At 44.4% G+C, this 20,196-nt stretch overlaps 1 protein-coding gene across 2 annotated transcripts; it reads left to right on the plus strand.

Moving 5' to 3' along the window:
• Nucleotides 1-3,117: 3,117 nt before the first annotated feature.
• LOC146867351 (transcription factor HES-5-like) lies at nucleotides 3,118-18,481 on the plus strand. 2 transcript variants are annotated; one of them, XM_085604344.1, is made up of 3 exons: nucleotides 3,118-3,245; nucleotides 10,056-10,239; nucleotides 16,851-18,481. In XM_085604344.1, exons 1-3 carry the CDS (start codon nucleotides 3,183-3,185, stop codon nucleotides 17,102-17,104), a joined length of 501 nt encoding a protein of 166 aa, XP_085460470.1. In that variant the 5' UTR covers nucleotides 3,118-3,182; the 3' UTR covers nucleotides 17,105-18,481. The 2 variants fall into 2 exon arrangements, with proteins under 2 accessions (XP_085460470.1, XP_085460479.1); XM_085604353.1 differs by having other exon boundaries at nucleotides 3,135-3,245; nucleotides 10,059-10,239.
• The last annotated feature ends 1,715 nt before the right edge of the window (nucleotides 18,482-20,196 follow it).

Raw genomic sequence — 20,196 nt, forward strand, 5'->3', positions numbered from 1 at the left:
CATTGGGGATTGGTCTATTCACATTGAGCCAATGCATTATCTTATTCTTCAGAGACCAGTGGTTCTCATGTTGGCCGTTTCCCATCTGAGGGACACCCGTCAACACAACCACATAATCATTGGCCTCTGGAGGGAGATCAATGTAACCCCCTCTAAAATTATTCTTGACAGGAGGGCTCTGGGTTGGATGGGACGCCGCTTCACTGGGAGGGGGTCTATGCGGTGCACCTGCATTGGGTTTGACTAATGGTTGAGGGGTGGGGCGCTTGGGAGCCTTAAGTATGGGGGCGGTGGTACTATGATCCACACCCACAGTCCCCAATGTAGGAACCGATCGTGCAATAGCTGGTACTGGAGGGGAGGATTGCGGGACTTGAGGAATTAAAACATGAGGTGATGGCTCAACAGCAGGAAAGCCCTGAATTTCTAGACTTCTCAGGCCGAGAGTGGCCAGAGCAATAATGCTCTTTTCCATCTCAAGCAAATTACTCTCAATGCGTGAGAGTCTAAGATCAAGGGGGGAAAGAAGTTTCTTAAGAGTTTCCCAGACTAAACCTATAAATTCCCCTTCATTCCTTTCCACACTCTCCGTATGTAACCCCTCATCCTCTTTCAAAGTGGCCGTAGGGGCAGCCGAAAAAGCAGAAACTGTCCCCTCTTTAACTCCCTCATAATGTAGTTGTTCCCTGAACACACACCCTTCTATGGAATTAGAAACCGGAACGCTATTCAAATTCTGCTGTTGTGCAACCGCAATTTTAGCCTTCTTACGAGAGTAAGCAGACCGAGAGGTGCATTTTCTTTTAGATTGATTATCTTTACTAATGGTGCACCTAGGTGAAAACATTGCAGGGATGGAAAAATTAGAACTAGCATCCTGCTTGAGAGGAATGGTAGGTAGATTCACTGTACTATCCTGAATCGATGGCTCTAAAGTAGAGGGTAGTGAAGGAAAAGACGGGGTATGGTGGACATCAACCTGTGTGACTACACAATGGGGGATAGCTGGACGCGCCGGGGTAACCGCAGTGGCTATATGGCCCAGGGAGGATTTTTTTGACAGATCGATTACCTGGGACAGTCTCCTAGCGGATGCCAATTCCAGGGAGACACGAGTCTGAAGTTTGGAAATTTCATGGTCTATAGCTGTGTTGGTGCGGGTGATAAAATCGTCCATAGGGCCATTGATTGGGAGACCGCCATTTGCGGCCTTACTCCATGTTAACCTGGTGGACATAGCTTGACAACCACAACAAAGGCAACCCCCTGACTTAACAGTGGGGATACAGTAATAAATAGTTTAACAATTAGGCTCAAACACAGAAATGTTGAAACAAGAACAGAAGAGGGTGGCCCCGACCAGACCTCGCAGACCTCGAACGGCCTCAAACGGCCCGCTCTTAGCCCGGTCTTCGGTCCGGGCGCGATCCGCTGGCGCGGATAGGCGGGACTCTTAAATTACAAAGGCGTTGAAAAAGGGGGAGGGGCCGGGAAGAGGACACAGGTGTGCTGGATCGAACAACAGCGAGCACCCTGGTCCGGATCAGCGATGTTGTGCAGAAGCCTCCCAAGTGCCTCCCAAGTGCAGAGTCGGTAAGTTCAGCAGACCCAGACAGGGACAAGCAGCAGCCACGAAGTATCCAAGGAGTTAGTCCGGCGAACGGCACCCGCGGAGCGGGGGCCGCGAGAGGTAATGTACTGGCTGAGGGAGGGGCCGGGAAGAGGACACAGGTGTGCTGGATCGAACAACAGCGAGCACCCTGGTCCTCGCAGTCCCGGATCAGCGATGTTGTGCTGAAGCCTCCCAAGTGCCTCCCAAGTGCAGAGTCGGTAAGTTCAGCAGACCCAGACAGGGACAAGCAGCAGCCACGAAGTATCCAAGGAGTTAGTCCGGCGAGCGGCACCCGCGGAGCGGGGGCCGCGAGAGGTAATGTACTGGCTGAGGGAGGGGCCGGGAAGAGGACACAGGTGTGCTGGATCGAACAACAGCGAGCACCCTGGTCCTCGCAGTCCCGGATCAGCGATGTTGTGCTGAAGCCTCCCAAGTGCCTCCCAAGTGCAGAGTCGGTAAGTTCAGCAGACCCAGACAGGGACAAGCAGCAGCCACGAAGTATCCAAGGAGTTAGTCCGGCGAGCGGCACCCACACAATTCTCCCACGTCCAACTTTTCTGCGTGCAGTCCTTACTCGATGAGCTTCACCCCCACTCTGGAGGTAGGCCCCCTCCTAACCAGCCTCTTTTCCAACCTTAGAGAAAAGAGTAGCTGTGAGCTCTACAAAACCTATTCATTCATTCAAGTAGTTACGTCTGCATGGTGGAGTGTTGTGTGTCTGTGATCTGGGAGTCTAAAAAAGCCAGTTTCAATCTATATAGATTGCTACTGAAATACTGTTTTAAAGTATGTAAAAGAAGGGTTCAAAATACATTGCTTTCATATGACTGAGTTTGAGAGTGCCTAGAAGCAGGATTAAGACGTCATTTGGTGCTATACAGGTCTGATTAGTACAGACAAGCACGTTTTTAACTCTGTAAGACACTATACGAGTATGGGAGTGGTGTAAGTCAAGATTCCACCTAAATAAATTGCTATGTAGCGGTTAGAACAGAACATTACACAGGCTCTAATGAATTGTGCTATAAATCAGACTTGTTTTGATGATCGTAATTTACATTTTCAAACTGCACAAGTATTTATGTTTAACCCTCAAAATCAGCCTTCGGGCAGTGAAGTAGCCTTGCGATTGTATGCAGGCGATTCTTAGAAAGTATGTGGGTTGCCTTCCTCGGACGTGGGAAACCGCTGTCACGGGGCGTGCATTCGCCCCCGCCTTCTCGTCGCTGTCAACATTCAGGTCAGATTACTGTAAATAGAGGAGCAGGTGCCGCCGGCGTGCCCTCAGCCCCGGTACAACAGAACGTTCCCACGTCCCAGCGCCGCGTGTGCCCGCTCGTGTGATCTGTGCTCCATCCACCTGCTGGCCGGGCGTGGCCGCCCCTCAGCGACAGTTCCCACGTATCTCAGGCACGCTTCTATTGTCCTCAAGGTGCGTTCCCATTGGCTGCAAAGTGTGGGAAATTGGACTGGCGGGAGACTCCGCAGCCAAGGCGTACATAAATATGGCGGGCCCTGCCCATCCCACAGCTGGACAGTGGCTTACTGTACGACGGGCACAGCGGCTTCCATGGCACCGTACCCCTTGCTACCAGAGTCTCCCGAAGGCCGGAAGACCACCCAGAACAATAAGGTAATTGAAAGGAAGTAATTATGGCCTGAGGTCACAGCCCTTACAGTACCCATTGGAAATCAAAAAGATCTGGCCGGCAGGAAACCATTATAATGTGTAAATATCAGCAAGTCTGTGAAAAGGCATACATTGAACAGAAGATGGGGAGCACACTGCCCCGGAAATGGCTGCCGAGGGTCTTGCATGTATGTCATTAGTATGCTACAATGCTTACGCTAAACCCAACGGGTACCTGGACATTTAGTCACATTGTCGTCCAGCGACATAAAAGAACAAGTGTGCATAGTGTGGCACGTTATTGAGGCTTGTGCGTTTTGGAATACCCAGCTGGGTTATGCGAGCGGTGCGAGGTATGTAGTGCTTGGTTCACAAAGAGCGCTTTATATCAGGGCTGAGATGTATCGGAGACGCGTGTCTCGCTCTCAGAATCAGAACTGTGGCCATGCAGGTTTGGGCTGACGTGCCTCGGAAGAACTGGGCATGAGTCCCTGAAATGGCGGGCTGTGCTCCCTGACAACACTGTGGCGCGTGGCTCTTTGCTTCTAGTCGGAAACACGTCACTGCTGAGGAACAACACTCACTGACGTAGCAGGACATTTTGTGCGTGTCAGTGTGAGGCCCATCGGCAGCACTGTTTTGGAAAAGAACCTGAGGTTGGCCTTGCTGTCAGGGTGGAGGGGTGCGGAACACGCGATAGCAAACAGTACTGGGTGCTGCAAGCCAGAATTGATGGGGATTGGCAGAGCTGTGCTTGGGTGACAGTACTGAAATGATCCATGCCAAGACGGGGGTGCATTGGGAGTTATTCGAGCCTTGCTTCTGGAGAAACAAGCCTTGAGATACATTAGTGAAGCAACACAAGGCGCTTCAAGTCATCATGAGTACTGTACAGTGGCTGAGCTGGTTGAGTTCCAGCAGTCAGGGCGGCTGCCCCTCAGCGTGGAGGTGCGTTGGCCGAGCCGCAGGGGCTGCTGGGACCTGTGTTGCGCCCCTGCTGAAAACTCTAAAGGGCAGATTTACAAGCTCCTTGCACCACGGTAGGTCACTTTTTGTGTCGTACTGGTGGCGCATTTTACTGCCCCATATTTACAAGGATAGGAAAAGTCACCTTTTCCTGTCCTTGTAAATACGGCCCCTTTACACGCAACACTTCGCATGAAAGGGGCAATCCATGGGTGTTGCTGTGGGTGCTCCCACGCAACACCCATGGAACCAGACACATTTACAGATTTAGGAGGAATCGTAAACCTGGAAATGAGTCAAAATGCTATGAGGCACAACAAGGAGAAATGTTTTATTTTCTCCTCGTTTTTATCTCTTTCAATGCGTGTTGCATTCTACTGCACGCATTGAAAGAGGAAAATGCCTGTAGTGATTGTTTTTGTGCAGTAAGGTGCCCCTTCCTGCATAAAAACAAACTCCCCAGGACATAGGCATCCTTGCACCATGGTGCAAAGGTGCCTGCGCCGGCACATGGCAGCTGTTTGTCCGCCAGCGCGGGGGAGAGCCCAGTAATGCGACATATTATTGTAAATGTGTCGCATTCCTGTGCTTTGAAAGTGCAGCAGCGTGGTGCAGCCAAAGGGCTTGCGTTGGCACGCTGCAGCACTTTCATGTAAATCTGCCCCAAAGGGCCTTATTTACAAGCCCCTTCCGCCGCTGGTGCCTCTCTTTTAATATGGGAAAAAGCAACGTACCGGCGGCATAAGGGGCTTGTAAATATGCCTTTAACTGTTTACGGCTAATTCTTCGGCCTCTCCTGTAGTCGGGGACCTAACTCCAAAGTCCGTATATGGGATAACAAGCAAGGCTATTCCAAGTGTAAGAGAGTGAGGGGTTGCGCATAAGAATAGGCGTCTTTAAATTAGAGATGGGAGAGCCTGGCTCGAGCCAGATATCCTTGTCCGTTGGAAACTGGCCCCAAATAGTGACCAGACTAGCACACCTGGTGCTGCCGCATGCTTGCCCGGAAGCAGTACCATTGTCAAAGGCTGGATAGCTGGACAGGCGTATTAAACCTGCTTTTGTGCTTCAACTAAAAACAGACCATCCAAACGACAGACTTTTCCCAGCTGCTGCATTCACGTGCCTCTAACGAAGAGCTGTAACCCCTGGGGATCGTAGAGGCCGTTTTTAGATGATCTGTTTAATATCGTCATTGGGGCTTTACACCACACCTGAAAACTGCCAGGTTTTATTACTTCAGGGATTAGCCACTTTATTTAACATAAAAATAATCAGCCTGGCATCCTTTCCCCTTAATAATATGCTTTATTTCTACAAAGGTTTTTTAAAGATATAGTATCTCATTGATTTTGTGGGATATTTCTATTTATTCAATGCACTAATTTTGCTCATGAAATACCTGAAGACTTTTTTGTTAAATGGAAAAATGATAGATATATCCACGCAGAGGCACATTTAGTGCCAGCGTTTGTTATGGTTCGTATCATTCTATGTGTATCCAGACCAAGCCAGACCCCGGGCTCAACTCTCTATGAATTTCTGGTGGCCAGTGATCTTTGAAAGTGGTGGGGTGTAATACTTGTCAGGAGATTGCCCTCATTAAAAAAAATGCTTTTGATGTTCCCCATATGGTAAAAATTACCTTCATTGTGCCAATAGCAGCATTTTGTGATAGGCACCCCCTTATGCCAAGAATTACATACAATATTGCAATGCCAGATATTTTGCCTTTGATACTGCCCATATACCATGGGCGACCCATATGTCATAAATTATCTCCAGTATTTGAGAGCCAGCATTTTATCATGGTTGCTTCCCCCATCCTGACCCCTCAGCTCCAATGTGCCATAGCTGTCCTCTTTGAGGCAAACAATTGCATGTATGCCATTACCTATGCCATTACCAGCATATGCCGTAGTTGTCCCCTTTTTGTCAAGTATTGCTTCCAGTATTTCAGGGTCTGCATTTTGCCTTGGGTGTCAGTACCAGCATATTTCCACACAGACTCCAATGTCAAGAATTACTTCTAGAATGCCGGGGCCTGCATTTTACCCTGGGTGCTCGACCTTATGCTAAGAATGATCTCCAGGATGCCAGTGGCAGCATGTTACCTTGGATGCTGCTATAAGCCGCAAATTATACGGCCTGTGGCAGTCACATTATCAGAAAACATGAAAATAAACACACTCTTACTTACTCACACTCTCTCGCTATCACTCATACTCACTCCTTCTCACATTCACTCTCTTCCCCCTCACTCACTGTAACCTACACTCTGTCACTTACTTACAGGACCGGCTTTAGGGCTGGTGATAACAGTTAATAGCTCTCTGTTCTATGCCAGGATTCCAACTTATAAACTGCAAGTGACAAACGGATCTCTCTGTCAAATGCCGTAACCCACTGACCTATTTACAATATATGCACCGGGTGATCTTTTTGGTACACATTCTTTGCAGCAGGCATAGTAACCCTCTGTGCTATTTTGTGATCAGTCAAAACTTCCACTAGACAAAACTCCAATCTCTCTCCAGGAAGAACATTAATCACCTGTGTTATCTTGACATTTTTACTGTTGCCTGAAAATTGCTAGAGGCAAGGAACATGGCAGCAGGTGCTTTTAAATTGACAACATACTTGCAATGAGGCGCCCCCACCCAAAGTCAAGCAACCTGTGCGGTGGCACCGGTCGCATTGCCCTAGAGCCGACCCTGCTTACTTATTCTTACTCATACTCACTCCCACTATTACTCACACACATACTCATACTCACTGGTTCTCAATCTCACTTACAAACACATTTACACTCACCCTTTCACACTCACTGACTCCGGGCCCTGGTGCAACTGCACACACTGCACCATTAATAGCTACAGCCCTGACTTACTGACACTCCTTATCACAATCTCCAGTCCCTCACTCCTTATAACATGCTCACACTCCATCACTCTCTCGCTCGCACTCACTTTCACTTATTCATACACTTTCTCAAACTCAGATTCTTACTCACTTTCACTCTCAATCACTCAAAATGCACAGAAAAACATTTTCTTTCTTACCATGCTTTCTTTGCTGGCAACTTGGAGGCTCCATGGTAGCAGCAGAGTAGGAATTTGGCACTAGACGTTGGATCCAGCAAGTTATGATTTTCAAAAAACAGATTGACAGAGTCACAAGACCAGGTCTGAAAATGGGAAAACACACCTCAATCCATATACTAATTTCTTAATGGGACTGGAAGCATATACCTATAAGAAGCTGGGACAGTGTCGTACATCCCGACCCGGCTGCTTTGTGTGGCTTCTCATTGGCCTCAAGGACGCACTGATGAGCGCCCTGACAGCCACATTTTAGCAGATATGCAGTGCTGCAAAAGGCATGCATGCACAATATCTCTGCTAAATAATTTGGATTGTGCCTGTGTGAGGGGATTGTAGTTGAAATATGCCAAGTTTCTCCAACCAGTCGATTACAAGCTGCCAGCAGCTCATTGGCTCCTTCACAGTATCTCACAGCCTTAAGTTTATTTTTTAGAAAGCACAGGGTCACATTGTTCTTTAAAAGATAAGGGAAGGCTGTGTTTATTTTACAATATTAACTTGCTGCAAGTAGCAGGGCCTGATAATGAACACTGCTGGAGTCAGATTTCTGACCCAGGGCACAGAAGTATTTAACTCATAAATAAGTCCTTCTCTACTCAGCATTAGAGTGTGGGAACAAAATGATGTTTCTGAATGCTTTTAAATGGTAAAAAATTAAAGTGAAAATTTGTCTTAATGTATAAGTTAACTCTTCATTTTAATTTTCGCCCATTTCAAATTGTAGCATTTACAAACAGCAGGCCTCTTACTCACAGTAGCCAGTAGACACTGTGCCATATTTATAAATGAAAAATACTGTCCACTTTTTTAAATTGGAGACATATAAAATGAAGAAAAATATTTCTTTGAGACTTCATTTTTGTCTTAATATTTTTCTCCACTTACCATTAGCCAATTACGTCTTAATGTTTTATGAAGCATGTTTCTTAACTTATAATTCCTCCCATTTAAACAAATGGCTGTATTTTTCTGTTCTAAATATAGCACCTTGTCTACAGACAACTGAGAGCAAGATGCCTGGTGTTTCTAAATGTGAGACTTGGAAATGGGATTACATTTAAAGTATGCATTTCATGCAATGTATATAAACATAAAGTGAACTCTTCAGTATAATTTTCTCCCATTTCAAAGTGTCGCCTTTACACACAGCAGACATTTTGCTCCCAGTAGCTGGAAGACTCAGTGCCATATTTATAACTGAAAAATACTGACATTATTTTATGTGGAAGAAATTTAAAGTTCAGAAAAAAGTTCCATATTATTAACCTTTTTGAAGAACATTTTCCGCACTTTATATTTCTTCCATAAAAAAAAAATGGTTATGTTTATATTATGCATGTAACTGTGCCATATATGATGAAAGCTATTCCAGAGCCACAAGCACATATAACATAGGCTCTCCGTCACCCAGGCACATTTATCCCATTCCTACGCACACATGTTCATACACCCCCAAACACCACACTCTCACTGACACACATGCTAGCCCTGTCATAGCATCTCTAGTCAAAGTATTGTGTTCAAAGCTTAGTAGTTTAGCCTTCAATAACTCACGAGGATTTTCACTAATCAGAAGAAGCTCTCACTAGAGAAAAGGTTGAACTACGCCTTTCAGACATGCACAATCCAGATATCCTGATTATTAAACAGCACTGTTTACTAGGACCGTGCCTTAGGCACCCCAATCTCCTCCTCCTGTTATCAAGAGCCTGGGGACAGGGCAGAGATGGCTGCCCTGAGCACTGGCAAAACATGTCATGTTTTCAAGAACACTGTTCAGTTTAATGATAAGCAATTGTGACACGCGGCAGTAAGTGGCACCGCATAGGGCGCAGAGCTGCGCCTTAAAGCCTCTGGTAAGGAGTCACTACTGCTATGAATTTGCTGGTTTTCGCAACCCTACTTTAAAGCCAGGGAAACTCCAAAATGAACAAGAAAAGAGGGTATTGTAAATGGACAGAGTAGTGTTTCCAAAGTGGCACGAAAATGTTTGATATGTGCAGTAGGAACTTTTAGTGCTCATGTTGGAATTATGAGTTTGTTGGCTAACACCGCACTCCTGCAGTTTTCCCCATATCCGGTGAAATCTGGCAACATTTTTGGGTACAATGGGACCTGCAGATTTTGGTGCAGTGAGCACCAAAATCCATATGGTCTATTCCATTATCAGGGACATACTCTTAATTGGGTGCTATTTATTCATTGAATGCTAATCCAGACATGTCGCGTTTCATTAGGTGCGATAATTATCAACCCAAACACCGACCCACTGATAATGAGGGTCTAAGTGATTTAGTTTTATAAGAGCTGAACAAATACCCTATGGGCAGGGCCAGACTGCAGAAAGTAGTCCTGGCAACATTTTCATACCTCACTAAGTGCCTGCCTTTCTTTCTCTCATATGCTCTCTGCCCCCATTGTTCCCCTCCTGTGCCTGCTTCACTAAAAGCCAGGGGAGTCATGAAGACTTTTTGAAGGGCCAGCTGTGTCCCTGAACTTTCAAAAACCTGCCTCCAATGGCTCCGGTCTCTTGGGGAAATGTCCGATGGCTTATTGGCCAGTCAGGCCCTGCCTAGGACGTATCTCCAAAGGCACGTGCATTGCCTGTTCAAAGTCCTGGCATTTGGCAACTTCAAAAGGAGGCATGATTCCTAAATGTGGGTGCCATCTCAAAAGAAGGGGTCAGAACCAAAATGGAGGGAGCCAGCTCTAACGAGTTTCAAATACACATTTCTTTCTCCAGCAGCGCAGAAAACCAGCAGTCGAGAAGATGAGGCGTGATAGGATCAACACAAGCATCGAGCAGCTGCGGCAGCTACTAGAGAAAGAGATCGAGAAGGAGCAACCCCATTGCCGACTGGAGAAGGCTGACATCCTGGAGATCACCGTGGCCTACATCGAGCAGCAGAGACGGCACGAGATCAGTGGTGAGCACTCGCTGCTCTGCCGTATCTTTCCAACAGACCTGTCGTGTAATAATACTTTGAAAAGGCATTCATCAAACTTTGGCTAGAATTGATTTGAATTTACTCAGCATCAGACTGGGACAGAAATCAGGCCCAGGCAAAAAATGAAAAAATAAAAGTGGACCCTATTTGTGAATCAGATAGCTAAAACCGTGGCCCACATTTGCAAATTGGGGCAGTTTTGAAATTGTAAAGTCACACTGTGTAGGTGTTTTGAACGGTATGAAAGACTGCGTGCAATTGTGCTTGCTGCAGGCAATCTTAGGGGCAATATCAGAGGAAATCAACAATAAAAACCGGTCCACCAGATCATAAAACTGTCCCACAAAGTGGCAAAAACAGCCCACACACTGACATGTCAGACCAACTCTTCTGGTACTTCGAGGTTGACCTGCAGGCCAGTCAGACATCAGCCAGCAATGTTCTTCATTGCTAATATCTTTCAGTGATATTAGCAGTGAAGGACATGCTTCGTCCTGTTAGTACCCAAAAGCTGGAGAGGGGGCCTCTAAAGTCCTTTCTCAAGAAAACTGATCTTGATGTTAGTGTGGAATCCAACTATCAGCAGCTTTATCTTCTACCTCCTATATCCAAGCTCATGGAAAAAAATATCTGTTCCTCTGTCTTTTCATCCATTCAGACAGCAGAAACCTCTTATGTGCCTCACAGTTGGGCTTCTGTCATGGGACTAGGACTGGGATCACTTTGGTTACCGTCCTGGACGGCTTCAGATTAGGCATGAATGGCTACCTCCTAACCCTTGTTGTGAGTGATCTCTCCCCACTTTGATACAGTGGATCACATTGTGTTGGTCCATTGTCATGCTGCCTTCATCCTGATCCCTTGTCATGGTTTTCATCCTTAACCTGTGGTTGAAGCCAGGTCTGTACACTTCCACCATTCCATTTTGAACCATCATCAATCTCCTGGGGAAATTCACAGGGATTGTCCCTTTCCCCGTTTTATTCAACATTGACATGAGCTGGTGGGGGCTATTATTATGCATTTTGGCATGATGTCAATTTCATGCACTGATGATATTAAGCTTGTCCTATACGTCAATCACCCTCTATCTGAGCTGCAATCTTCTCTTTGTTCTTGTATATCTACCACCCAGCGGAGAGTCTATGTTGCGGGCGTTGGGGTTCTTGATAAATATGTGACTACAGGGCTACGCTCCTGATCCCATACCGGGTTAGGAGACACTAACCAGACGTTTGAAGAAAAACTCCTTTCGTTAAAATAACCATACGATAAGTAAGGTACCTGCATGGTACAATATTAAACACCTTGCTGTTCACTGACAAGACTGACAGACTGACCTTGACAGTGACTTGGAAATAGGGATCTCATAAGGCTGAGGAAGGCCCTCGACCCTTAGTGGTGCAGGATGTTTGGCCGAACCATGTAGACAACATCTATTTGGGGATGGCAGGGTGACAAAGCCCAGAGACCATCCTCAAGGTTTTTAATCCTGTCTGGGGAAAGGGTATCCTCAGGCAGTTTTAATCATATACGACCAAAAATGATTGGATCCCTAAAACTAAATTTAAAAAATGTTTTTTTGCTCCACCCCTGTTGATGGCAACACAGGGAGTTAGTAGCAGCCCAATGAAGAAGCATGCCACTAATAGTGAGTGAGGGCATTTTCAACCTGCAATAAAGGGATTCCTTAGAGGGAATCTTTCTTTTAGTTCCCTTTCATCAACACATGGGGGCATATTAACAACGGCCAGCGAGAATTATCGCTGGCCGTGCTTAGCGATAATTATATTATCGCAGGCTATCTCTGGTATTTATCGCCCTGGTAGCGCGTCATTAACAACGCGTTACTCCAGGGCGATAAAAATTCCAGAGATAGCGAGGTTATCGTCCTTTTGCAGGGAACATCTCTGGTTTTCCAGCGGTGTTCCCTGCAAAAGGGCGATAACCTTGATGATACGACCCACAGGGTCGTATCAGCATAATCCACCCCCTATGTTAGGGATGGCTAAGTTAGGATTTTAGCCGGCGTTAGGTTTTGGCGAAAACTGTAGTTTTCGCAAGATCTAATGTGTGCTAAAATCATGTGGGCTGCCTTGTAAATATCCCGATGTAAACATCAGCGATATTTGCAAGGTAGTCCATCTTGGGTACGCCCAGTAACGCCCACTTTGCATCTCATTGGAGATGCAAAGTGAGGCGTCGGGAAAAAGGGTGCTAACATGCGATTATGCATGTTAGCACCCTATTGAAAATAGGACGCTGGTTTTATCTCCACTTTTTTGGCTTTGTAAGCCAAAAAAGCAGAGATAAAGCCCTTGTAAATATGCCTTTTAGTTATGCATGGTATGTGTATATTGTCAGGATAGCTGATGATTGAATACGTCTCTTCTCCTTTTGTGTTAATTGTAATTATCTTCCACCCAGGCCTGGATGAGTAGTAGTCTGCTGAAGTTAGAAGGCAACAAGGCACAAGAGCTGATCATGGGCCAAGACCCTTTGTGGGACCACGCGTTCCAACCCATCAAGATGGTTAACCCTCCCTCCCAGTTTCCCAAGGACAATGCCCAAGTATTTTGTTTTGACAAGCAGCTACCTATGGGGAGAAAAGTGAGGTCTGGGACCTCCACATGTTTCCATCAAATGCGATTTCTCTTTATTTCTCAACTTGTCCATTCTCTGGTGGTGGGAGGAGACATTCTGTTCCCAATGTTTGTTCTCTGAGGCTTCCCTCCTGTGCTAATCGGAGGCTACAGTTAATTTATAAAAACATGACGATTAAGCTGGTTTTTAAACCCAGCACCTTTGTACACATATCCTTTGCGTGCCGGGCCTTGCTTTGGCCCCCCAGCAGCAGCAGATCAACTTCAAAGTCATTTGCATGGCACATCGAGTCTCGCGGCGCACCCCTTCCCATTCTGTCTGGTCAGACTCGCTCCTTTTGTCTTTGGTCTTCATATTAGAACAGGGGGTAGAACCTTCTCTGTTCTTGCCTCCACAGCTTTGCAGAGGGTTCCTTGTTGTTATTGTACAAATTTAAAGCCAGGGACGGTACCCTAAAGTACTTAAGTCGCACCTTTTATGCTCATGGGCTTTGTTTACAGGCCTTTCCCCTTTTTTATTTTTTCTTACAAAGTCCTAGCGCCAAGAAGCCTTCGGGTATTCTCACCTAGTCACTCATGAAAATGAATCATCAATATTATGAAAAGTAAAAAAAAAAAAAAAAAGAGGAAAACAGAAAACAATGTGTATGAAAAGCTTAAGAGATCGCCTCTAATGACTGAAGTGGAGCATTTCCATTTATATTTAGCTCTTGAGTGAGGGGTATGTCATTAATTCAACCACCTTCATTCCCTCAAACCAATACTTCATATCAATTAATGAATGCATCCTAATATTAAAGCAAAATGTAATTCAACGACAGTAAAAAAAAGTGTATTTCTAACCCAAATGTTAACGCCGAAACTAATTGACATTACTCAAAATTATTCCAACAGCAAATTATGTTAGGTCAAATAACATAAAAGTAATAATGAACTAAACCCTAAAATAAAAGTATCTTATAATATTATTACAAAAAGATAGGAAACAGTGTTCACACCCAAAAGCTAATTTACACTTTCTACAAAAGTCGAAAATCAGACTCTTTAGTTGTATACGTCATAGTAATGACAGTGTAAGTATTGGTTTATTTGATGTGATGTCAAGGAACTAAGGCCAGATTAAATAATGGGATAGAAGTAACAGCAGGGCACGCTTCTGTGTTAGCGCGAATCCTTGCCACACAAAGTATACCTTATCTTTTAGTGGCATTTATGCAGCCCAGAGTTGGGCCTGAAGGTGAGCTTAGCATTTTACATACTCACCGACAGGGAGAAGCATGTCACATTTGTGGTGTCAACAGTCACAGTGACCTGAAGCACACCCACTTCTATCCATGATTATTTATAAGTCAGGTTCATCAGATTCGGCGTGCATACTCTTGTTAGGCGCTCCATTCCTTTAGTGCCTTAAGAAATTTCATCAAAAAGCGACACGCGCATCTGCGTGTCAAAAGAGTTGCACAGCCTGATACACATTTGTAATCCATTGAAACACGTACTCCGTATTTTTTCAAAGTTAATCCCATTTATTTTCCATTTTAAATCCATTTTTATCCGTCACGTCAAGAATGTAAAGTTATTTTTTTCAAGCATTTTCATTAGCGCAGGAATTGCCCATCCAGGCCTATTCACAGGCACGTATAAACTTCATTCCTCTGTATTATACAAGTTAACCCAATGCATTTCGGTCATATGAGACCTTCTTCAGGGGTATCTAAAAAGTGGTTAAAAAACATTTGTTAAATGAGAACTTTTTTTGATCTCACCCAAAATAAAGACTGAATGCTATATTTATAACTGTACCATACTTTGTGTCTCTCCCTCATCCCTCAAAACCTTAACATAAAACATAAAACACTCCCCCTTCAACCTCCCATTCCCTATCCAAAGCGTCTACAAACATAAGAGCCACGATGTTCCTCTCGCCTTTCAATTGATAAAGTTTTCCATTCTAAACCGCCCGTACTTCAAACCTTCTAACCCTTCTTCTCACAATTCTATCAAATTCTTTCTCACTTCAAACTTTACTGTATGGTCAATACCCTCCCCGATGTTTACCTCTCGACAACTTGCATTCTGCTCGGTCGTTATCTCTCCTAATGTTTAGCGCGTTGGCATCGGAGTGATTTTATTCTAAAACGTTTATCCGCTACACCTGTAGTCACCTCGTGTCACATGGTACACCTACCCCTCCTTCCCCCAAATGCACCTCCCACTGAAAACCAAACTACCCACGTTACCCAACCTTACTATTTGACTGCATCACCCACAATACCTCATAATACAAAGAAAACTCAAAGAGAACAAACTACGTGGAAAGCAAACATAACAACCCTGTGTACTTCAGTTCTTCACCGTGACGGTTCACATTGCACAAATGTTCTTGTATTATTATACCTTATCTTTTAGTGGCATTTATGCAGCCCAGAGTTGGGCCTGAAGGTGAGCTTAGCATTTTACATACTCACCAACAGGGAGAAGCATGTCACATTTGTGGTGTCAGCATGTGTGTGGGTAACGTTTTCACAACTTGGGGGGTGTCCTATATAGACAGGGGGATGTCAAAAAAGATGGCAGACTGGTGGCAACGGCTGAAGCACATCCTCTGCATGAGGCAACAAGCATCACAGTGTGTAAATACAGGGACATAGCCTACTCTGGTGCAGTGTAAAATAGGCCACGCACGTAATTATAAAAAGCGCAATGGGGTTCACCGTCACTCAAGGGTGCAGCGGACCACCCACTACAGAAGCACCCTGTACACCTACAAATAAAGCGGGGGTGTTTCCCTGTGACCCACATGGGGCAGCGGCAGATTAGGTGACGATGGTATTAAGATGACTGACCCTGGAATGCTGCTTTCGAGAGGGCTAGCTGTGATCTGATCCTAAACAATTGTGATGGCCTCCTTGGTCCCACAGTTCCTGGCCATGGTTTCCAAATTATCATTCAAGCCCATGCCCATCTTTCAACACCACAAGCATCTGTGCTGTCCCTGCCTTTTGTTCACACATATCCCAGGCTGATGCAGAAGGTTGTTAGAAGGCAATCTGTTGTGCCACTGACATGGCGGATACACAGACACCTGGATATCATTCCAAAGGACTTCAACGACATCAATCTGTATACTTTCTGAAAGGCTGACTAATGTAGGTTGGAGGGTGGAAGAAAACTCTTAGAAATTGAGCACAGACAAAACCCCACCACATGAGGTGTTGAGAGACTAGATTGATATTGCTACAGGGGTGTTTAAACTCCCAGTTTTTTAGGCTCTATGAAACCAAGATATTTGCCCTTGGTGTTCTCATCAATCTCACACTTAACACAAACGCCCATGTGGTTGCTACCCTTAAGTTGGGCTGTGAGTATCTAAGTATGTCCAGGGTCTGAAAAAGCTTCTCTTGGTGCAGTTTATGCAGAACATATCTGTTCGGGTGCAGAGATGACCCTCTTCCACTGAGCATCTTGCAGCAATCCTCATTCAACTAAGTTGGCTTCCTCAGAGCTTCAGAGTCAAATTCAAGCCAGACATTGAGGTTTACAAGGCACTGTAGTCAGATGGACTCGATATACAACCGAATTGTTCAAAGTCTGACATCCTCAGAATCTGCCCCATCCCTGCTATGATTTATCATCCTACTATAGAGGCGGGTGTGGGTGGTCCTTCGAGGGGAGTAACTTGTCTGGGATCCGCCTTCTCCCTATGCTGGTCTTGTGAGCTGTCATTGTGTTGTCCCTGAAGCTCCAACACTCAATTTTCCTATGGTGCTTTTTCCTCAACTGTTGTCATGTTCTCATGCATGGCATCAAATTGGGTTGAATTGTGTTTTTTTGTCATTCTCTTTGAATATTAACGAATCAAATGTAACTTCATAAAAGAAAAAGATTTCATAACCGTCTATGTATTGTCGTCATCGATCAAAATTAAGCAAAATTGACTGTGCTGTGTCTTCAAAAATGACCTTTCTTCCTGCCCTTAATTTTCAGACACCTGTCTCAGAAGTATCCCTGATATCTACCACCAAGGTTACATCAAATGCCTCAGAGAGACCGCTGTGTTCCTGAATGCCAACGAACCCTGGAGCGATGCACAGAGGAAATTGCTAGAGTATATCTATGCCAACAAGAGTATGGTCTGGAAACAAGTCCTGCCACCCCAGGCCTGGCCATCTTCAGCCCTGCCGATCCCTCAAAATGAAATTTTTCCCCAGAATATCACAAAACTGTGGAGACCCTGGTAGAGCTGAACATCCGGGACATTGTCCACCATAAGTTATTCAACTGAGCACAATGCATACAACTGAGGGATATGGATAAGAACAGAATGCACACAAGCATGGGCCATACAACAGGGAAAACGGTTGATGTTTTAATAAACCTCCATCAGTGAAAGACCAGCTCATTCGAGTAAAGAATGCTGCCGGTTTAGCCTCATCATACATTTTACCCTAACACTTTCAAATAGGACAGACGACCTCTGGCTGGGAGTAAAAAGCAAGTTAAAAGCAAGTGGAATTAAATTATCTAAAATTCCCAAACATTTATAGTGATTTGACACCATTCTTGTAAGTCGTTTTATACTTTTGTTATCAATTTAAAGGGTGTAAGTTGGATCACTGGCTTGTCTTTGGTGTCAACTATATTTTAAGCTCTTCTGCTTGTGGGCTCTGCCTAGAAATAGATATTTCTTCTAGCGTGAGGCTACGGCCCCTTAAAGAAGGATAAAGCGAGGCCAAAACACATTAGCGTGGATTGGCTTGTGATAAATTAAAGCATTGAATTGACTAAGTTTTACTTTTTGTGCTGTACCTGTTGACCCACATCATGTTGACATGCGAAACTGATGTAAATAATCCTTCAAGAAGCATCCATTAAAAAAAATATGAAATCATTATTGGTTAATAATGTAATCGCTAACACGTCCCCAATTTTCTCGCAAATATTTGCTCTCAGTCAGTTGTCTAATCTAACCCCCAAAAGGCAGCTTCATGTTAAACATTTAACTCAATTTTTCCGTTTTCCAATGAGGAATAACTTGAATAAGCATATTGTTGAGAAATATTGCATATTTCAGTGGTAGAAATTAGTTTCACAAATATGTTTTTATAGAAAGCTAATATCTTAACACTGTACATATCTGCTAACCAGAATAATATTTTACATCTTAAAGCACAACAAGGAATTATACAAGGGTTCACCATCGCTATCTATTTCTTTTCAGATTATATTATTGCAAAATATATTTTTTCAATATGGTTTGTTTTACTACTAGAATTTTCTGAAAGTTGAGAATTTATAAGAATGTATGCTCATTTCATTTTTTGCGCACTTGTCTTTTATAAAGACAAATATCTGTATCCCTCTGGGAGAAATGTGTCAATTGTTGATGACCTAAGCAAGCATTTATACGTTTTTTTCAAAAAAACTAAAACGCATGCTTAAATACAATTTCTAAAAGTTACACAGCTCTATTTTCTCTTCCACAAATTCAGTGTATTTTATTAAATTAATAATTTAGAGGTAAGTTAAAGTGAATGTTTTGGCTGTACCAGAGATGGGGTTCGCTGCTCAGGTCTATTGTTTGTGCATAATATAAATAAAAGGTGTATATTTTGTTTACAAAACTCTTTGAGTCCTGCTGCCTAATGTGACCGGAAACATGTCAGAAGCAAAGGGTATTGCCAATGCAAAAAATGAAGCCAGAATGTATTCATATGGGCAAAACACAGAGCGGAAATCTGCAGTGTTGTTCACAAGCAGAAAAAAAGCACACTAATATATCTACTACTCACTGCTTGGCAAGGTTTGCGCAAAAAAATGCCATCTTGGAGGCTAAACACGATTTAGCATTGCTGTACGATGCAAAAGTGAGCAAAGAGTATTTTACCCGAAACGTGTTTTCACAGCACTACCTACAGTACAAATCAGTACATTCAGGCATTTGCCTCGTTTTCATAAAATGACGTATACGTTTTCAGAAATGAGATGTCTTACAAGTGGATAAAAAACACATGGTTTTCCTTTTCTTGTTTGTGGCTGTTTCCATGTGGTGCTTGGATTCTAAACAAAGTCAAGTCACACTATTTTGAATAGATTTAGTTGGTCTGACTTTGGGTGGAATCCTACAGGTTTCGCACTGTTCCCATCCAGGTAAATCCACTTTCCAAGAATTAGGCCCATTTTTAAGGGTCCAGGAATGGGGTGGCATCACTTGGGAGGGCAGATTCACAGATGGCAGAGTCCAGATGGAGAAGTAGGGTGGTTGGAAGTCTTTTATATCCCTGAGACTTCAGATCAAGAGGCTAGCCAGCTAGCCCTTGAATCACTCATAGTTCTAGTGATGCAGGTCCAGTCCTTCTCATCCAGACAGGAGGGCAGCAGGTCAGCAGGTCAACACAGCAAAGCAAGCAGGAGTCCAACAAAGCAGCAGTCTAGCAGAATGGCAGTCCCTTCAGCAGCACAGCAGTCATTCTTCCTGCAGAGACTTCACAAGTCCAGAAGTGTTCTGAAGCGGTGTTGTTTAAGGTCCAGTACTTATACCCAGTTGTGCCTTTTAAGTGAGGGAGACCTGAAATGCATGCCTTTGAAGTGCACAGAGGTCCTCCCTTCCTGCCCTGGCCCCAGACTCACTACAGAGGGGTATGCAGCCCTTTGTGTGGGGACAGTACACAACCTATTCAGGTGTAAGTAAGGCTGGGTACAGCTCCTCCCTCCTATCCTGCCAGGATGGCCCGTCGAGCCCCACCTATGTGTGGCTGTGTAGGGGTAATACACAAAGCCCAACTGTCCCCCACTCCCAGACATGTGATCAGAGACAGGCATCAGACACCAAATGGCTAAAGTAAGAAAATGCCAACTTTCTGAAAGTGGAATTTTCAGAATTGAAATTTAAAATCCGACTTCACCATAAGTTTGGATTTTAAATTATGATTCCTGAGACCCCAATCTTAAAAAGTCCATCTCTTCCCAATTGGGAATTGCACTTTAAAAATGGAACAAGATAATCCCAATGTTATCCTATGGGAGAGATAGGCCTTGTAGTCGTGAAAAACGAATTTGGGAATTTTTAACTACCAGGACATGTAAAACTGAAAAGTACATATCCTGCCTTTTAAATACATTGCACCCTGCCCTCTGGGTTGTCCAGGGCCTACCTTAAGTGTGACATATATGTTTAATAAAGGAAGTTATGAGCCTGGCAAAAGGTTAAGTTTTCTAGGTCAAAATGGCAGTTTAAGCTGCACACACAGGCTCTATAATGGCAAGACTGAGCCATGGTTAGATAGCTACTTAGGTGGGTAGCACAATGAGTGCTGCTGGCCACCAATAGCAT

Source organism: Triturus cristatus, chromosome 1_2 (assembly GCF_964204655.1).
Source record: "Triturus cristatus chromosome 1_2, aTriCri1.1, whole genome shotgun sequence".
NCBI lineage: Eukaryota > Metazoa > Chordata > Amphibia > Caudata > Salamandridae > Triturus > Triturus cristatus.

Coding starts and splice junctions, on each gene's coding strand:
- LOC146867351 (XM_085604344.1), top strand. CDS start 3,183: ATGGCACCGTACCCCTTGCTACCAGAGTCTCCCGAAGGCCGGAAGACC. Junction 3,246..10,055: donor AGACCACCCAGAACAATAAG/GTAATTGAAAGG, acceptor TTCTTTCTCCAG/CAGCGCAGAAAACCAGCAGT. Junction 10,240..16,850: donor GAGACGGCACGAGATCAGTG/GTGAGCACTCGC, acceptor CTTAATTTTCAG/ACACCTGTCTCAGAAGTATC.